Source organism: Lampetra planeri, chromosome 33 (assembly GCF_965212315.1).
Source record: "Lampetra planeri chromosome 33, kcLamPlan1.2.h2, whole genome shotgun sequence".
NCBI classification, from domain to species: Eukaryota; Metazoa; Chordata; class Hyperoartia; order Petromyzontiformes; family Petromyzontidae; genus Lampetra; species Lampetra planeri.
In genome coordinates this window covers 1689611-1704410 of record NC_136139.1, presented here as the reverse complement: position 1 = coordinate 1704410, position 14800 = coordinate 1689611, and the positions used below count along the sequence as shown (strand labels likewise).

Here is a 14800-nt window from a genome sequence, read left to right as displayed (position 1 = left end):
AGCCCAAGCACAGCGATGTTCACCCCCCCCCCACCCTCCATAAAAACAATAATTAAGCTTATACTCCGACAATTTACGTGAAATATGATATATGTGAAAGGGTTAAGGCTTTTTCAATCTCTTTCCTACGTTTTAAGTAACAACTTGTCTGCTTTTAGCCAAATGGAACATGTTACTGCATGCATGGCATGGATTTAAACAAACACACGGTGGTTTACATTTTGTGTTTGTGGCTCTGATGTCTTTTGAAAAGGAGTCTAAATATTTTGAGAATGGAAATTACTAGAATGTTGTGATCATCGTATTTCAGCAATTCTATTTACTAAATTATATTTCCACTTTGGTAATTGATAAAGTTACATTTTTGCAGTGATATTCGGTGTCATTGGAATAAACACATTTGGGTCACAATTCTAAAAAGATGTGTTTGTCATTAAGCCCTCTTAATATCCATTTCTCAAAATGTTTTACCCTTCTGGAATATACCTTTGTATGTATCACCTACATTCGTAATTTATGTGCACATTAATTGTCATTTGTCACAATGCGCATTGAGATTGCTAAAAAAAATAAATGATGCTCGAGGCTTTTGCTAAATTTTTGCAATTTTCTACCCACGTTGCACGTTTTCACCGGCGTGTGGATACAAAATCAGATGACCCATCAACATCGTCGCAGCTGTTGTCGTAGTCTGCCTGTGAATCAGTGAAGGTTGTTTATTCCTGAGAAAATAACGTGGAAGTGCTTTACAATTGGGAATATTAAAATGCACAAATAAATAGTAAAAACTGAATGGAGATGCTCATTATGGGTATTAAAGTTGAACTGCAAGGATTTTGAAAGATAATTGCTTAAACTATGCTTATTAAATTGGTTTTGCTTTTCAATCAAAGATTTTTCATCCATTAGTAGTAATTTCGTGTAAAACTAATTATTAATTGCCAGACCATGAACATTGTTTTACAATGTTCGTGGTGGCGTTTGATCAGTCGTGTATCTTATATATACAGCTCTTATATTAATCCACGCTGGAGGCAAAGGAATGAGGAAGTAAATGTGCCTATTTATGATGACGCATTCGTGGCAGGGCATGTCAATGATAGAGCTTGGTATTGACAATTTTCATCACGGAGCGATCATATCATATATATCGTCATGTTTTCATCGTTGCATCGGGAAGTGCCCGGATGAAGTCGTGATAGTGTGACAATCGGATGTGTGCTGGAGCAATCGGGCGTTGATTGGAAGTGATCGTGTTGATTGGAACGTGCGATAGTGCGATGCGACAATGCAATGCAAGTTTTGGATTTGAAGTGGGATGTGATGGTGGCGTGTGATTGGCTGATGATGCATGTGGCTTGTATGATTTGTGTCGGACGCGTGTGATAATGGAGTAACGCGACGATGTGTTGATGGGCCTCGCTCTCTGGGATGGCAGGTGGTGCTCGATACCCTGATGCTCACCTCCATCGCTCAGCTCTCCCAGCGTATACGCTCCGCTACCGACAAAACCACCTCCAAGATCCGGTGGGAAATTACAACGTTGCAATTTTTTTCCATCTTTGGGCTATTATATTGCCAGAAATTTAGCAACATAAGAGCAATGATTATGTTTTAGTCATACTTTTATTTTTCGATTTAAAGCTTTCGTGACTGCAGGGATTCATCTTCTTGGTTTTTTCGGTAAAGTCACGTAGAAGGAAAATAATAAAATAATAAAAATAAAACATAATAAAATAATTCTCACGACGCCATTCAGACTCTGCCTTCTCGGCAGACCTGTTCTCCACCTGAAGACGGCTGCTTGCGTTGTGGCCGAAACGTCGTGAGAATTATGTTATTATGTTTTATTTTTATTATTTTATTATTTTCCTTCAACGTGACTTTACCGAAAGAACCAAGAAGACATACTTTTATTGTTAACTCCTATTTAGAATTACTTGTGAGAGTACAAGCCAAATCGTATGTGTATGAACATGAACCATCTGAAGGTGTTTTGCTTTTTCATTCTTATGTTTTCTAAAAACTAATGAAGGGATGTGTTCGAGTGAATATGAGTTTTAAAAGCCACAGTTTATTTTTTCGGAATCAAGAATGGGTGAAAATGACCGCAAGGCTTTTCCGATCTAAATTTTCCCCACTGCTCGTGAATCAAACTATATCACATAGCTCAGTAAACACGGGTAATATAGGAGGCACATAGGTCATACTGAGGTGGAAGGTCATGTAGTCGCAGCTAAAACCTACTCGTGCTTTGTTAATTGTTGACCGTGTCTCTCGTAGGTATCTGTTTAAAGACCAGGACCTTCCCTGGGAAGCGATCGAGTCCAAGCTCAGCTTTGATGGCGAAGTGCCCCTCCTGAGGACCACCAGCAGGGTAAGCACTGGGGCTGGTTCCCACTGGGGCTGGTTCCCACTGGGGCTGGTTCCCACTGGGTCTGGTTCCCACTGGGGTTGCTGCGTGATGGCAGTGCTCTACGATACATCGTAGGGTGTAAGATCCACGACAATTGCATTGTTCTATTTAAAAATATACATTTTTATTTATCATTACTCAGATTTTTTTTCTTAACTACTTAATTTCCTGCCAAAATATGTATGAAATAACAATGATTAAAGCAAACCGGAGTACCTGGTGTGTGTCGGGCAACACTCAACCGACCTCCGTCCTGATGGAAATTAATTCCACTTCGTCATACTGTCATACCCTTGCAATCCCGGAGATGGCGACATTGATACCACGGGGAGGGAGTTTCAAGTCTGTGTGATCCACCAACAATCGCCTCCAATGCTGACTTAGAGACATACAACCACCGCGCCCGACTAACCAGATACATTCTAGATTTGAAGCTTTCGTGACTGCAAGGAATCATCTTCTTAGGTTCTTTCGGTAAAGCCACGCAGAAAGTAAAATAAAATAAAAACAAAAATCACGACGTTTCGGAGGCAACACAAGTCTCTGTCATCAGGTGGGACCGTCACAGCCAGATTAGCTGTATCAAGTGAGGCAATGATTCAAGATGTAATCCCTTAAAAGCGAGTTGAGGGGGGAGGGAGAGGGAGGGGGGAGCTCATCAGACTATGGTAGCCACTCTCGATACGTTCCTTTCATTGGCTACCATAGTCTGATGAGCTCCCCCCTCCCTCTCCCTCCCCCCTCAACTCGCTTTTAAGGGATTACATCTTGAATCATTGCCTCACTTGATACAGCTAATCTGGCTGTGACGGTCCCACCTGATGACAGAGACTTGTGTTGCCTCCGAAACGTCGTGATTTTTGTTTTTATTTTATTTTACTTTCTGCGTGGCTTTACCGAAAGAACCTAAGAAGATAACCAGATACATAACTCGTGTTTATTTAGTCAATATTTGTTAACATCTGTCAGTGTTGACCTAGACGTGGCCAAGAGTAGGTTGGAGTGCTTTTGGAAAGCCGAGCAGTGTTTTTTTTTATTGTAATTTATATTAATACCGTTATAATTTTTCCTTTCTACATTTCATAATTGCACGTCATGCTTCATGCCCGTCTTATAAACGGTAATGCATTCGTTTTGAATACATTTCTCTTTCTGATTGCATTGCAGGAGCTGACATCCATTCTACAGGACCTGAGAAAAGTTGAGAAGCAGCTGCAAGGTAAGCAAACGGTGCTCACTGTGTGCTCAGCCGATGCCTCGTCATGGTGGCATCACAAGAGGTTAATGTGAAGGGAAAGCTTGCGACTGAAACTACACGAGAGATGTCCGGCATGTCAGAGACGACACATTGACAATTAATAACTAAGAAGAAAATGGGCTTGGGCAGGACCCACCGGTTGGCAGGCGATGGACGAGACTGGTGACAGAATGTCAGCCAAAGGAGAGGAATCGTCCAAGAGGGCAATCGCCTTGAAGATGGAGCCATGAGATCGGTTCAAGTGCAGGAGAGTGCGATGGATGCGAGCGGCACTGGGCCCGAGTATGATGACCCGAGGACACGTTTTTGGAGGGGGTTTTCTTATCTGCGTGCGCATTTTTGTTCAAATGATATTTGGTAATGCCACAAGTGACCAGCATGAGGAGCCCTTGGCCCAGGCAGTGATTATACGCACTTCATTGCCTCATGCAGGAGCGCTTACGTGGCGTTCAAAACCAAATCGCCGTTCGCCATGAAGGAGCAAGTTGTTAACGTGGCCGCTTATTAGCAATGCTTTTTTCCTAACGTTTGAGTTTCGTGGTAAAGCACGAAAATGGCCAGTGTGATTTATAACCACGTGCACTCACAATGAAGCATCAAACACGCACAATCGCGCGCTGCATTTTAACTAAATTGTGACTGAAGATATGAGCGTTTTTTTGCATCTCGAAGGAGCGGGATTGAATCTATTGCAAGCCTGGTGGCTATGTTGGCTTGAGACCAACGGTGATGGGGCTCTAAACCACCGTGTCCAAGTAAAGGCGTATCGTTACATTTCTTAACTGTAGGCTTATTGTGGGGAGCGGTAGTGTTGTAGCGGTTAGCGGTTAGCGCGCTGCGCCACAAACCCGGCAACCCGAGGTTGATTCCCGCTCATGACCAACACCAGTGACGATTATCTGAACTGGTCCTGGGCCCTCCCCTAGGTCGACTCGGCCTCATTTGAGTACCAGGTGCGGTGTGTAAAAATATTGCCAGTAGGGAGACAAAGGCGGCTGGGCACGGTGCTGGCCACCCACCCCCTCGTGTGCCGTTCCAGCCTTCATCAGTGTTTGCTAACAGCACTTGCCCCAACAGTTTGAAGGCTATATTGGGGGATCTTTTTTCTTTGTCATCGCGTTGCTCGGCATGATGTCCGACCTTTCACTCCACGTGCTTGGAAGCCTCTCGAGGAGCAGTATTGAGCAGCTTGATGGATAACACGAGCCGCCAAATTCACGTGCTGAAGAAGGCTCCAGCACACAGAGCGAAACGTCGAACATCGAAAACACACGGAGAGAGCTGTACAGCACAAGCCTTGACATACCGTTGGACCAGTGTAGGTCATCTGTAAACGCTATATACCGTGCACATTGCCGCAAGGTAACTCTTTAACATGGTATATTTCAGCTCGTTGAAAGTAAAAAAAATGTTAAGTTAATTGAAATGTCATGATTAATGACGGACAGATATATCAAATGAGGTCCAAGACAGATCCATTGTCGTGTAACAGAACCAAAATACCTTTTAGCAAATGCAGTATTCAACGAATGAACAAGCTTTAGATTATTCGCCTGTATACCATTTTACAAAATACTATATCTTGTCAGGGGTTGTCAGGCACTCACACTTGGTCGCTCATGTGTCCAGGGGATATTGTGGAAGGGTGCATCTTTATATAGCACAGTTATGCACACTCACCAGCCAATGTGTAACTTACACTGCATGGAAGGCATGTCGGGGGCATCGTCAACTGTGGCTGGTGGTCTCGCTGACTCCACTGTGAGAGCCACGAAACTCCTGTAAGGGATCCAGAGGATTGACTATAACCTGAGCCAGCCACGGAGTTCAAAATCCTATTTCACAGTGCACGCACAATGATCTTGATCACCCCGTGCTTGCATGTAGTGCACGCCGTGTTAAGGAGGTGTATGGAGCTTACGTTTACATCCTTGTATTTCATGCGCAGAGAGCTGCCCCGATCTCATGGTCTCTCCGAATAAATATTCTTCAATTGTAATGATATAAAACAGAAGAATATTGCAGTTCGGACATGGAATAAGCTGACCAGGATCCCATGGTCGGCAATGTGACAATATTGGAAAGAAATAAGAGTAGAGGGAGACAGAAAGGCAGGTGAGCAGATGCAGTGGTAAGACATCAGCAGAAGGGCCTCCACTCGAGGGGGGGTCTCTAGAGAGCCCCTCTGGAAGGTGGTTTGGCCTACGTGCCATGTTGTCCAAACGCCTTGGAAGAGGTGGAGTACCCACACTTTACCCCACCACACACAACCTGCTGATAGACTAACCGTGGTCTACCCATGAATATTTCCGCACGAACAGAGGCCGTGGGTGGGGGGGGGATTTGAGAAACTTGCACCAGCGTTTTCACGGCCACGTTGAGAAATCTAGCCAGAAAACGGGCGGCGTCGAGATTGCAGGCCCCGTGTGCTCACCATTACACCATGGTGGCGTTCGCGAGAAACGAGTACAGCATAACAAGAGCACCGAACAAGGTTGGTCAAATATTATGTACAATGTAAAGAATGTAAAACTGGACTGTAATTTAATAACGTAGGAATATTGATATAACGTGTCCATTTCAAATGCCAATATCTCTCTTGCGGGGAAGCCAACTGCGGTATTTAAAGTATGGCTTTCTGTTGTATCCCAATAAATATGAATTTGTAAAAAAAAGGCATTACTGGAGAATTTAATTGTAACCTCATATTTTCCAAACCCAAGAATAGGAAACCTTGTTAATAAATATAGAATTTCTCGATCGTATAAGCAAGCGGCGTGGTGTGTTGCTTGTATTTTTCAAGTGTTGTCATGGGGATGCGGAGGCACAATACAGCGTGTGGGTCTGGAGAGGGCTAATACTACTCCGTAATGAAATATAAACGCCGGTGATGGGCCAGCACCTCGCATGCTCTGGACCCAACTTGGACCGACCAAACACAGAGCCCCCCATCGGTCGATGGAAATTGTGGCCCAATTAAACTTTCCATGTTTCCTCACCCCCCCCCCCCCGCTGTCCAGATAGTTTGTATTTCTTGTGGACTACTACTACCTTATCGGGAGAAAGTCCACCTTTACTGTTCAAGACAAGGTCACAGAGAGTGGCTATTCATTCAATTATAAAGGGGTAGTAAGGATAAAGGTACAGTCCTGCAATTGCTCGCTCACGCCACTGCTGGCAGAAAGGGACTCCACTAGACAGACGTCTGGCTATCTATCAAATATCGAATTGATTATAAGGCCCTGCTATTGACCTACAAGGCTGTCAATGGGTTTAGTCGCACAATGCTTACAGGAACTCATTCACTTCTTTACACCACCAATGAGGTCCTTGACAACTTCTGATATCTCCTTTTTAGTATTTCGAGGTCAAGGCTCCGTTCCTGGGGTGATTGGGCTTTTGCCGGTGCAGCTTCAAGGCTATGGAACGCGTTGGCCTCTGACAATAAAAGCAGTTTGCGTGTTTTTCTTGCATGGTGTTGCTGCCTTTTTCTATGGATACAGACATATCTGGCATTTTCACGTAAACACCAGCGAGTCAGATATGCGACGTTGTACTACAATGGAGGAGTCTTTTCTTCCCCTCAATTATATGTCATTCAGAATGTGCAGTAGATGTGTGTTGATCAGGAAGCATGAAAGCTGGACTAGCACCGTTAAACTAAGAATATCCTTTGAAGTTCAGAACGACAACAATAGACGGCAATATCCCGGTTTACGTCGGGGACGCGTTCCTGAAAGGTGCGACAATTACGAATATCGAAAGGACGTCAATCGAAGCGGTGTACAGGCTAGTAGTAGTAGTAGGTGGTGGTGGTGGAGGCGAAGGCTGAGAAGCGACGGGTAACGAGAAAAGACAGACGATGCCGTCGGCGAAGTAAGTGTGGGGTTGAGGCGACGCAAATCGGGTATAGGTGTAGCGGTGTTATTTCACGTGGACAACTTTTTTTTCCTCCCGTGTCACTTCATTCGTACAGAACTCCTCGCCTTCAACACCACGTATCTCCGTTGCAAATCTTCCGCTTGTACTGCTCGTCTGCTCCGCTCCACTCGCTTTCTCTCTCTCGCTCCGCTAGCCTGTCACAGTATACTCTGCTAGCTCTTCCATTGATAGCCTCTCACCGTACACTCTGCTAGCTTCTCCACTGCTAGCCTCCTGCTATACACTCTGCTAGCTTCTCTACTGCTAGCGTCTTACTATACTCTCCGCTAGCTTCTCTACTGCTAGCGTCTTACTATACTCTCTGCTAGCTTCTCTACTGCTAGCCTCTCACCGTACACTCTGCTAGCTTCTCTACTGCTAGCGTCTTACTATACACTCTGCTAGCTTCTCCACTGCTACCCTCTCACCATACACTCTGCTAGCTTCTCTACTGCTAGCGTCTTACTATACTCTCTGCTAGCTTCTCAACTGCTAGCCTCTCACTATACACTCTGCTAGCTTCTCTACTGCTAGCCTCTCACTATACACTCTGCTAGCTTCACCACTGCTAGCCTCTCACCGTACACTCTGATAGCTTCTCTACTGCTAGCCTCTCACTATACTCTCCGCTAGCTTCTCTACTGCTAGCCTCTCACTATACACTCTGCTAGCTTCTCTACTGCTAGCCTCTCACTATACACTCTGCTAGCTTCTCTACTGCTAGCCTCTCACTATACACTCTGCTAGCTTCTCTACTGCTAGCGTCTTACTATACACTCTGCTAGCTTCTCCACTGCTACCCTCTCACCATACACTCTGCTAGCTTCTCTACTGCTAGCGTCTTACTATATTCTCTGCTAGCTTCTCTACTGCTAGCCTCTCACTATACACTCTGCTAGCTTCTCAACTGCTAGCCTCTCACTATACACTATGCTAGCTTCTCTACTGCTAGCCTCTCACTATACACTCTGCTAGCTTCTCTACTGCTAGCCTCTCACTATACACTCTGCTAGCTTCTCTACTGCTAGCCTCTCACTATACTCTCTGCTAGCTTCTCCACTGCTAGCCTCTCACCGTACACTCTGCTAGCTTCTCTACTGCTAGCCTCTCACTATACACTCTGCTAGCTTCTCTACTGCTAGCCTCTCACTATACTCTCTGCTAGCTTCTCTACTGCTAGCCTCTCACCGTACACTCTGATAGCTTCTCTACTGCTAGCCTCTCACTACACACTCTGATAGCTTCTCTACTGCTAGCCTCTCACTATACACTCTGCTAGCTTCTCTACTGCTAGCCTCTCACTATACTCTCTGCTAGCTTCACCACTGCTAGCCTCTCACCGTACACTCTGATAGCTTCTCTACTGCTAGCCTCCTGCTATACTCTCTGCTAGCTTCTCTACTGCTAGCCTCTCACTATACACTCTGCTAGCTTCTCTACTGCTAGCCTCTCACTATACACTCTGCTAGCTTCTCTACTGCTAGCCTCTCACTATACACTCTGCTAACTTCTCTACTGCTAGCCTCTCACTATACTCTCTGCTAGCTTCTCCACTGCTAGCCTCTCACTATACACTCTGCTAGCTTCTCTACTGCTAGCCTCTCACTATACACTATGCTAGCTTCTCTACTGCTAGCCTCTCACTGTACACTCTGCTAGCTTCTCCACTGCTAGCCTCTCACTATACACTCTGCCAGCTTCTCTACTGCCTCTCACTATACTCTCTGCTAGCTTCACCACTGCTAGCCTGCCTACCCTCTTCCATCCTCGCCCGTGTCTCCAGCAGGGGATCAGCCATCACCGCTGGAGAGGACGAGGTGTGGAGAGGCGGGTCCCGGACTTCTCTTGAATGCTCTCTTGTCTTCACTCCAACCAACCTCCCCCTCTGCCTCACACGTTCCTCTTTTATCCTCCTCCTCATTAAGTGCCCTCAGGTGGCCCTCCTTAAGCCGGCGTCGTCCCGACGTCTCGCGCACGTGTCCGCTCCCCCTGATCGCCTCTTGATTGGTCGCCTTCCTCTGATTGCTCTCTCTCTGCGCCTGCTTGCCCTGACGAGACTTCACTGACCGCCGCTCACACGTGCGTGCACACTGTTTGCAAAACCCCGCGCGCGTCCCTCCGCTACATCGGTATTAATAAAGTGATGGCTTGTTTTGCGAGACAACGTAAAATGGGGGGAGACGTAAATCGGTAAGTTGTTTGGAAACGTATCGCAAACGCCCAAACGCGACATGGACGTTGTTAATTAAATCACGTGTTTTAGCATTGGTCAGTCCTTGCGTAGGGGTCAGTGGCATCGCACCGCCGTCACGCAGAATTCTGCATCGGTGTTTACTTATCCGCTCTTCGGTCGGCACACCAGTGTCGTGCTCGGCGACCCTTGCTTGCAACAGCCAGCATTGCGTCAAATGACCGGGCAGTCAAACGGTGCAATATGCTCTCATATTGAACCGCCTTAGACAATATGCGCACAAATATAGAATTATTAACAAGTCCTTACAACTTTTCCACATTCAATAATCCCGGAGCCCTCCTGAAAACAACCCTTGGAACTCGGTGTGGCTTCCCTGGGCAAATAAGTAGTTGTCGTGTTCTATTTTAAATTTGGAATTATGAAAGCTTTAAACCAAGACTGGACTCCTACACAATGGTATTTGACATTGTAATTATCTTAATTCGTTCATAAGGAATCTCTTGTATTGGTTTTTCACCATTAACAGTATCACCAAATGTTGCTGCTGTGTAAGGAAAAATATTAGAAAAAAAACCTATACACCTCGGGGGGGGGAGTGCAAGTTGCATGGTTAATATGATTACTCACTGGAGTTTGTGTGAACCAAGTGTGTGATTAGAATCTGATGATAGCTGGAAGGCAAATATATTAATGGGTATTTTACCTGGTAAATTGTTCCTTGTAAATGTAGAAAACATATCAAATGTCATAACTGATGCAATTAAGGAATGATTATTTCCTTTGCCCAGGGCTTAAATAACATCATTATACTATAGATGTAAAAAAAAGTGAAAATTGCAATGGATATCCTCTAGCCGTCAATTTGAAATAAAAATTCGATTTGATCATTTTGATACTAAATGTGTGTATGGTATATTTGTGATCCATGTCATTTACACCAAAACATTTTTTTGCAGTAAATAAAAGTCGGGGGAAATTTTTCTGTAAACACTTTTAATGTTGGTACCTACTATTAAAGGTTCTGTGCAATCAAAGTCAAGGCAAAACTAATTATATATTTAATTCCACGTGTTCCTAGTAAAAAAAAAATGTTTGGTTTATGTTAATGTAAGTAACTGAATAAAACAGTCTATTTGTAATTCCACTGCTCAATGAAGACCTCCTCCTGCATTGGTCACGGGGGCTGTTTGACCATACTTCACCACGCTGGTCAGTGCCTGTGTTTGAAAGGGGGAGGGTGTGTGTGTGTGTGGGATGGGGCGATTAAATAGTTCAACATTAAGCGTAGCATCCTTTGTGTATCCTCAAAACTTTAGAGTAATAATTAAGGCTGCGGCAATAGTTCAAGATCTCGTGACACCCAAATTAGCCCTGCATGCTGACGTGGGTGGTGAGTTTCGTCTGCTTGCGTGGATGTGCGTGTGGAGATCGCTGTCTGGAAGTTTGGTCGAATGTCTCTGCCCAGGTTATTGCAACATGCCAATTAACGAGGAATGGACATCCTGTGAATCATGTTTAGGGCCATTCTATAACTTAAGTGAATAACGCGTAATTGCAAGAGACCCTATTGGCGTGTTCCAGTTGGCGTCATGCACCCATTTGTACGTGCATTCTTTCATGTCAAAGCAAGGCCAAAAAAGTGTTTTCAGTCTATCGCAGACGGCAGTGAATTACATATTTCGTATTATTTCTGGCGAAGTGGCTGGGACAATTTTGTGTAGCTTTTGGCAAATGCTTGGACACAAAAAACAATATATTAATTCGGTCTCGACTCTTATTAGTGACCTGCTGTGAATAAGATCGATGCATTTGCATACATTGGAAGACTTAATGTGAATTGTGCTGTTTTTGGGTGATGCTTTATACCACATTGACACAAAGTATGTAGTTGTGTCGAAAAGTGTTGAGTTAGTGCATTTGGAACACACTAATATAGCTCATATCCAGATTAAGAGTATCTTTCCAAATACTTAGTACAGCCGAGTGCACTCCACAGGGAGTGCTACTCTTGTATAATGTCCAGCGGATTCCCTTCCAGACATTCCGTTTATACGTTTGGGGGTAAAAGCAGAATATTGAAACTTGTTTTCCTTGTCTCTTCCCCTATCGCTCGACTCCTTTCTAGAGATGGCAGTTCTAACCCAGCAATCAGAAACGGTCTCAACGCACCATGTTTTGATGCATCATTATTATTTATTCACCCGACTTTTGGAGGCTGAGTGTCAGTTGGTACATGGCCCAATTTTTCGGCACAAATATGTAAAAAAAAATAGTGAGTCGAACATGCTCTTTCATTTTCATTTAAGGCAGTGCAAATGAAAGAAAGCATATGCAACTATCTGCGTTTAAGCCAACTCAAATGAGAAACGTTGATGTCAGCAGCTTTAACAGTAACTAAATAAAAATCCTTCATTTATAATTGTTTAACTTCAATTGTTCTAGCCCCACTCTTGAGGTTTAAGATGTTTAAATACGCGATATCGGATGAGGAACATGCAGCAAATCACTATTGATAGAACATAATTGAGCATCAATTAGTGTTGGATTAGAGTGACCAATTTATTTGACTACAAAGCTATTCTGTTTTGCTACTGTCTCGTGTGATGTCATGCTCTGCTGACTGAAGGAGTGCAGGAAGGCCGACATGCATTGTGATGTGGTTCCGATTTACAGACATGTAATATTATTTTTTATAAGGTTAAGTACTGCCTTAAACGATTAGCAAGCAGGACCTCATTTCTGTCGGTGACGCAAAGCCAATTGGTGAAACATTTATTGAAACCAATTGTTGCAAAAAAAAATCAACACGGTCAATAACACCGAGGCGTTGATTGAAAAATATATCGTCGATGATGTATCGGGCAATGGCCCTTAATAGTACATGAATAGAGATATAGAGTGGAAAATTTTAGTTGGAGACTGCACTTTATACCATGGGGCCTGATAAAAATTACATTTAAAATTGTATCCTCATGAAACAGTGTTTTAATTGACATATAAAAAGCTACCTATTAGTAGCTTATTGAGTAACAGACACACCTTTCAATAATCAACCGTGTATTGCTGAACAAACTCTTGATAAAATTATCAAAAAAATTATCAATTATAAATTATCAAAATTATCAATTGTTGCCGGTAACGTCGCAAACTCCCCTTTGAGGGCTGATTGATGGTCAGTGTAGTCTGACCTAAACGTGATTTGTCGTTTTTTGTTTGGCTACGTCCGTCTTGCAGTGATCAACTTCATCATTGACCCCGACCGCGTGTTGGAATCCGCGGGGACCTTGAACACGCCGGTGACCGCCACCACCCCGGCCAGGGCCGCGTGCGGCTACACCACGCAGTCCCCCGGCGTGACGGCCCCGCAGCTCGTCCACGCGACGTCGGCCGGCGGGCAGCCGACCCCCGCCGGCTCCCTGACCCCGATGCCGGCGCCCCGCGGCCATCCCGCTCCGTTCCCGGGCCACGGCGTCCCGTCGTTCGCCGCGGCGTACGCGCCGCCGTCGAGCGTCGGCCAGGAGACGAGCTCGTCGCAGAGCCGCGGCGTCGGACGGGACAACGGCGGCCCCCCCCCGCCGCCGCGGCTGTCCCTGCTCGCCGTCTCGGTGGACACGGAGAGCCCCGACGGTTCGGGGACGGACGCCGGCTCGTGCTCCGCTCGCTCAAACGGCGCCGGCGGGGGGGGAGATGGCCAAGGCTCCCAGGGGTGAAGTGCGTCGCCGCTGAATTTGCGCTCGCTCGCGGTTCTCCTTCGCCAAGCCGACTCTGTGGATGGAGTGGATTCTAATTGGCTCTGTTCTTTTGTTCGTAACCTGGGTTCGGTTGTCTGAAAGGAAAGAAATGTTTTGGAAATCGACGTGGTTTACGTGGCCTGTGTGTGTGTTTCTTGTGTACAGGCTTAAGCGGTTGCAAAATTAAAAATGATAGCCGATGAAGAGAGGAAACATTTTCAGGCCTTATTAAGAGCATGCTTGGACGGATATCTTATGTAATCACTGTGCAATTGCGTTAGATGCCAGGTGAAACATGCGTTTTGTGCAAAAACCCATCGAGGTGCATCAACTTTTAGTGGAACGTCTTTTTGGCAGCATTATCTTCCATTGGCCACCACACATTTGTCAAAACATGCATCCAATTCAGGTTATATATTGCATCTTTGTTCCAATGCTGTAATAATGACCACCTATTTATATTTCTTTGTTAATTATGAGCACCAACATTCAAATTTATGAGTTAAAAGTTCAGTATTGTATCTTTTTCAATTCCTCACTGTCTCGTCAAGTTACATTTTTTGTGTTATATATATTTTTTTACTTTTACATGGTTCCTAGATTTTTTAAATATTAAATTACAACAACGTGCACTCAGCCGTACTAAGTACTGTCAATCCTACTTCGTCCATGAGTTGTCATCTTATTAAGTAGCTCGCCAATTAATCGCATGGCAATAGTTGCAATGTATATCCATAGTGAAGTTGAGTTTTCTTTTTGCACTTAACACGCGTTTCACTTTAGAGAGAACAGCTCGCTCGTAAGGAATGCAGAATATTTACCGCTGACTCAAGGCCACCGTGGTAGGCAAGTAGCGCCAGACACCGGCTTGTGCTTTACCGTATTGTCTGGATTATGCGACGCCGCTTGGGAAAGTAAGCCGTAGCCCAAACTAGTTCTCGCTATATCAATAACGTTCTACATAAAGCACACCAATTGGAATGTAAGACGCACCCCTATCTTTCGCCTTAATTTCTGGGGGGGGTGGGGGGCGGGGGGCAGGAGTGGGGGGGGGTCATCGTAATCTCGAGAATATGGTCGTGTGTTATCACACCGGTGGGATGGCACTGCAGGGATAGTGCTTGACACACGATTGGAAGGATTAGCATCTCAACTTTTGGTCAACTCAACCCACGATCACTCAGGGGTCGGTAGAATGAGTACCACTTTGTGGGAAATCAACAGTGGTGGTCCTACGTAGATACTCTGTTGGCGTCTGCCATGGGAGTGTAAACATTTCC

The 14800-nt window shown here is 44.9% G+C and overlaps 1 protein-coding gene across 4 annotated transcripts in view; it reads left to right on the top strand.

Annotated features, from left to right (window-relative positions):
• Positions 1-14531, top strand: part of LOC144729589 (centrosomal protein of 170 kDa-like) — a 77626-nt gene extending 63095 nt beyond the window's left edge. For all 4 annotated transcript variants that reach the window (XM_078609949.1, XM_078609946.1, XM_078609947.1 and 1 more), the window contains 4 exons: positions 1439-1527; positions 2284-2377; positions 3584-3635; positions 13024-14531. In XM_078609949.1, coding sequence (XP_078466075.1) covers positions 1439-1527; positions 2284-2377; positions 3584-3635; positions 13024-13499 — 711 coding nt within the window. In that variant the 3' untranslated portion in view covers positions 13500-14531. The remainder of the gene's footprint in view (positions 1-1438; positions 1528-2283; positions 2378-3583; positions 3636-13023) is intronic.
• The last annotated feature ends 269 nt before the right edge of the window (positions 14532-14800 follow it).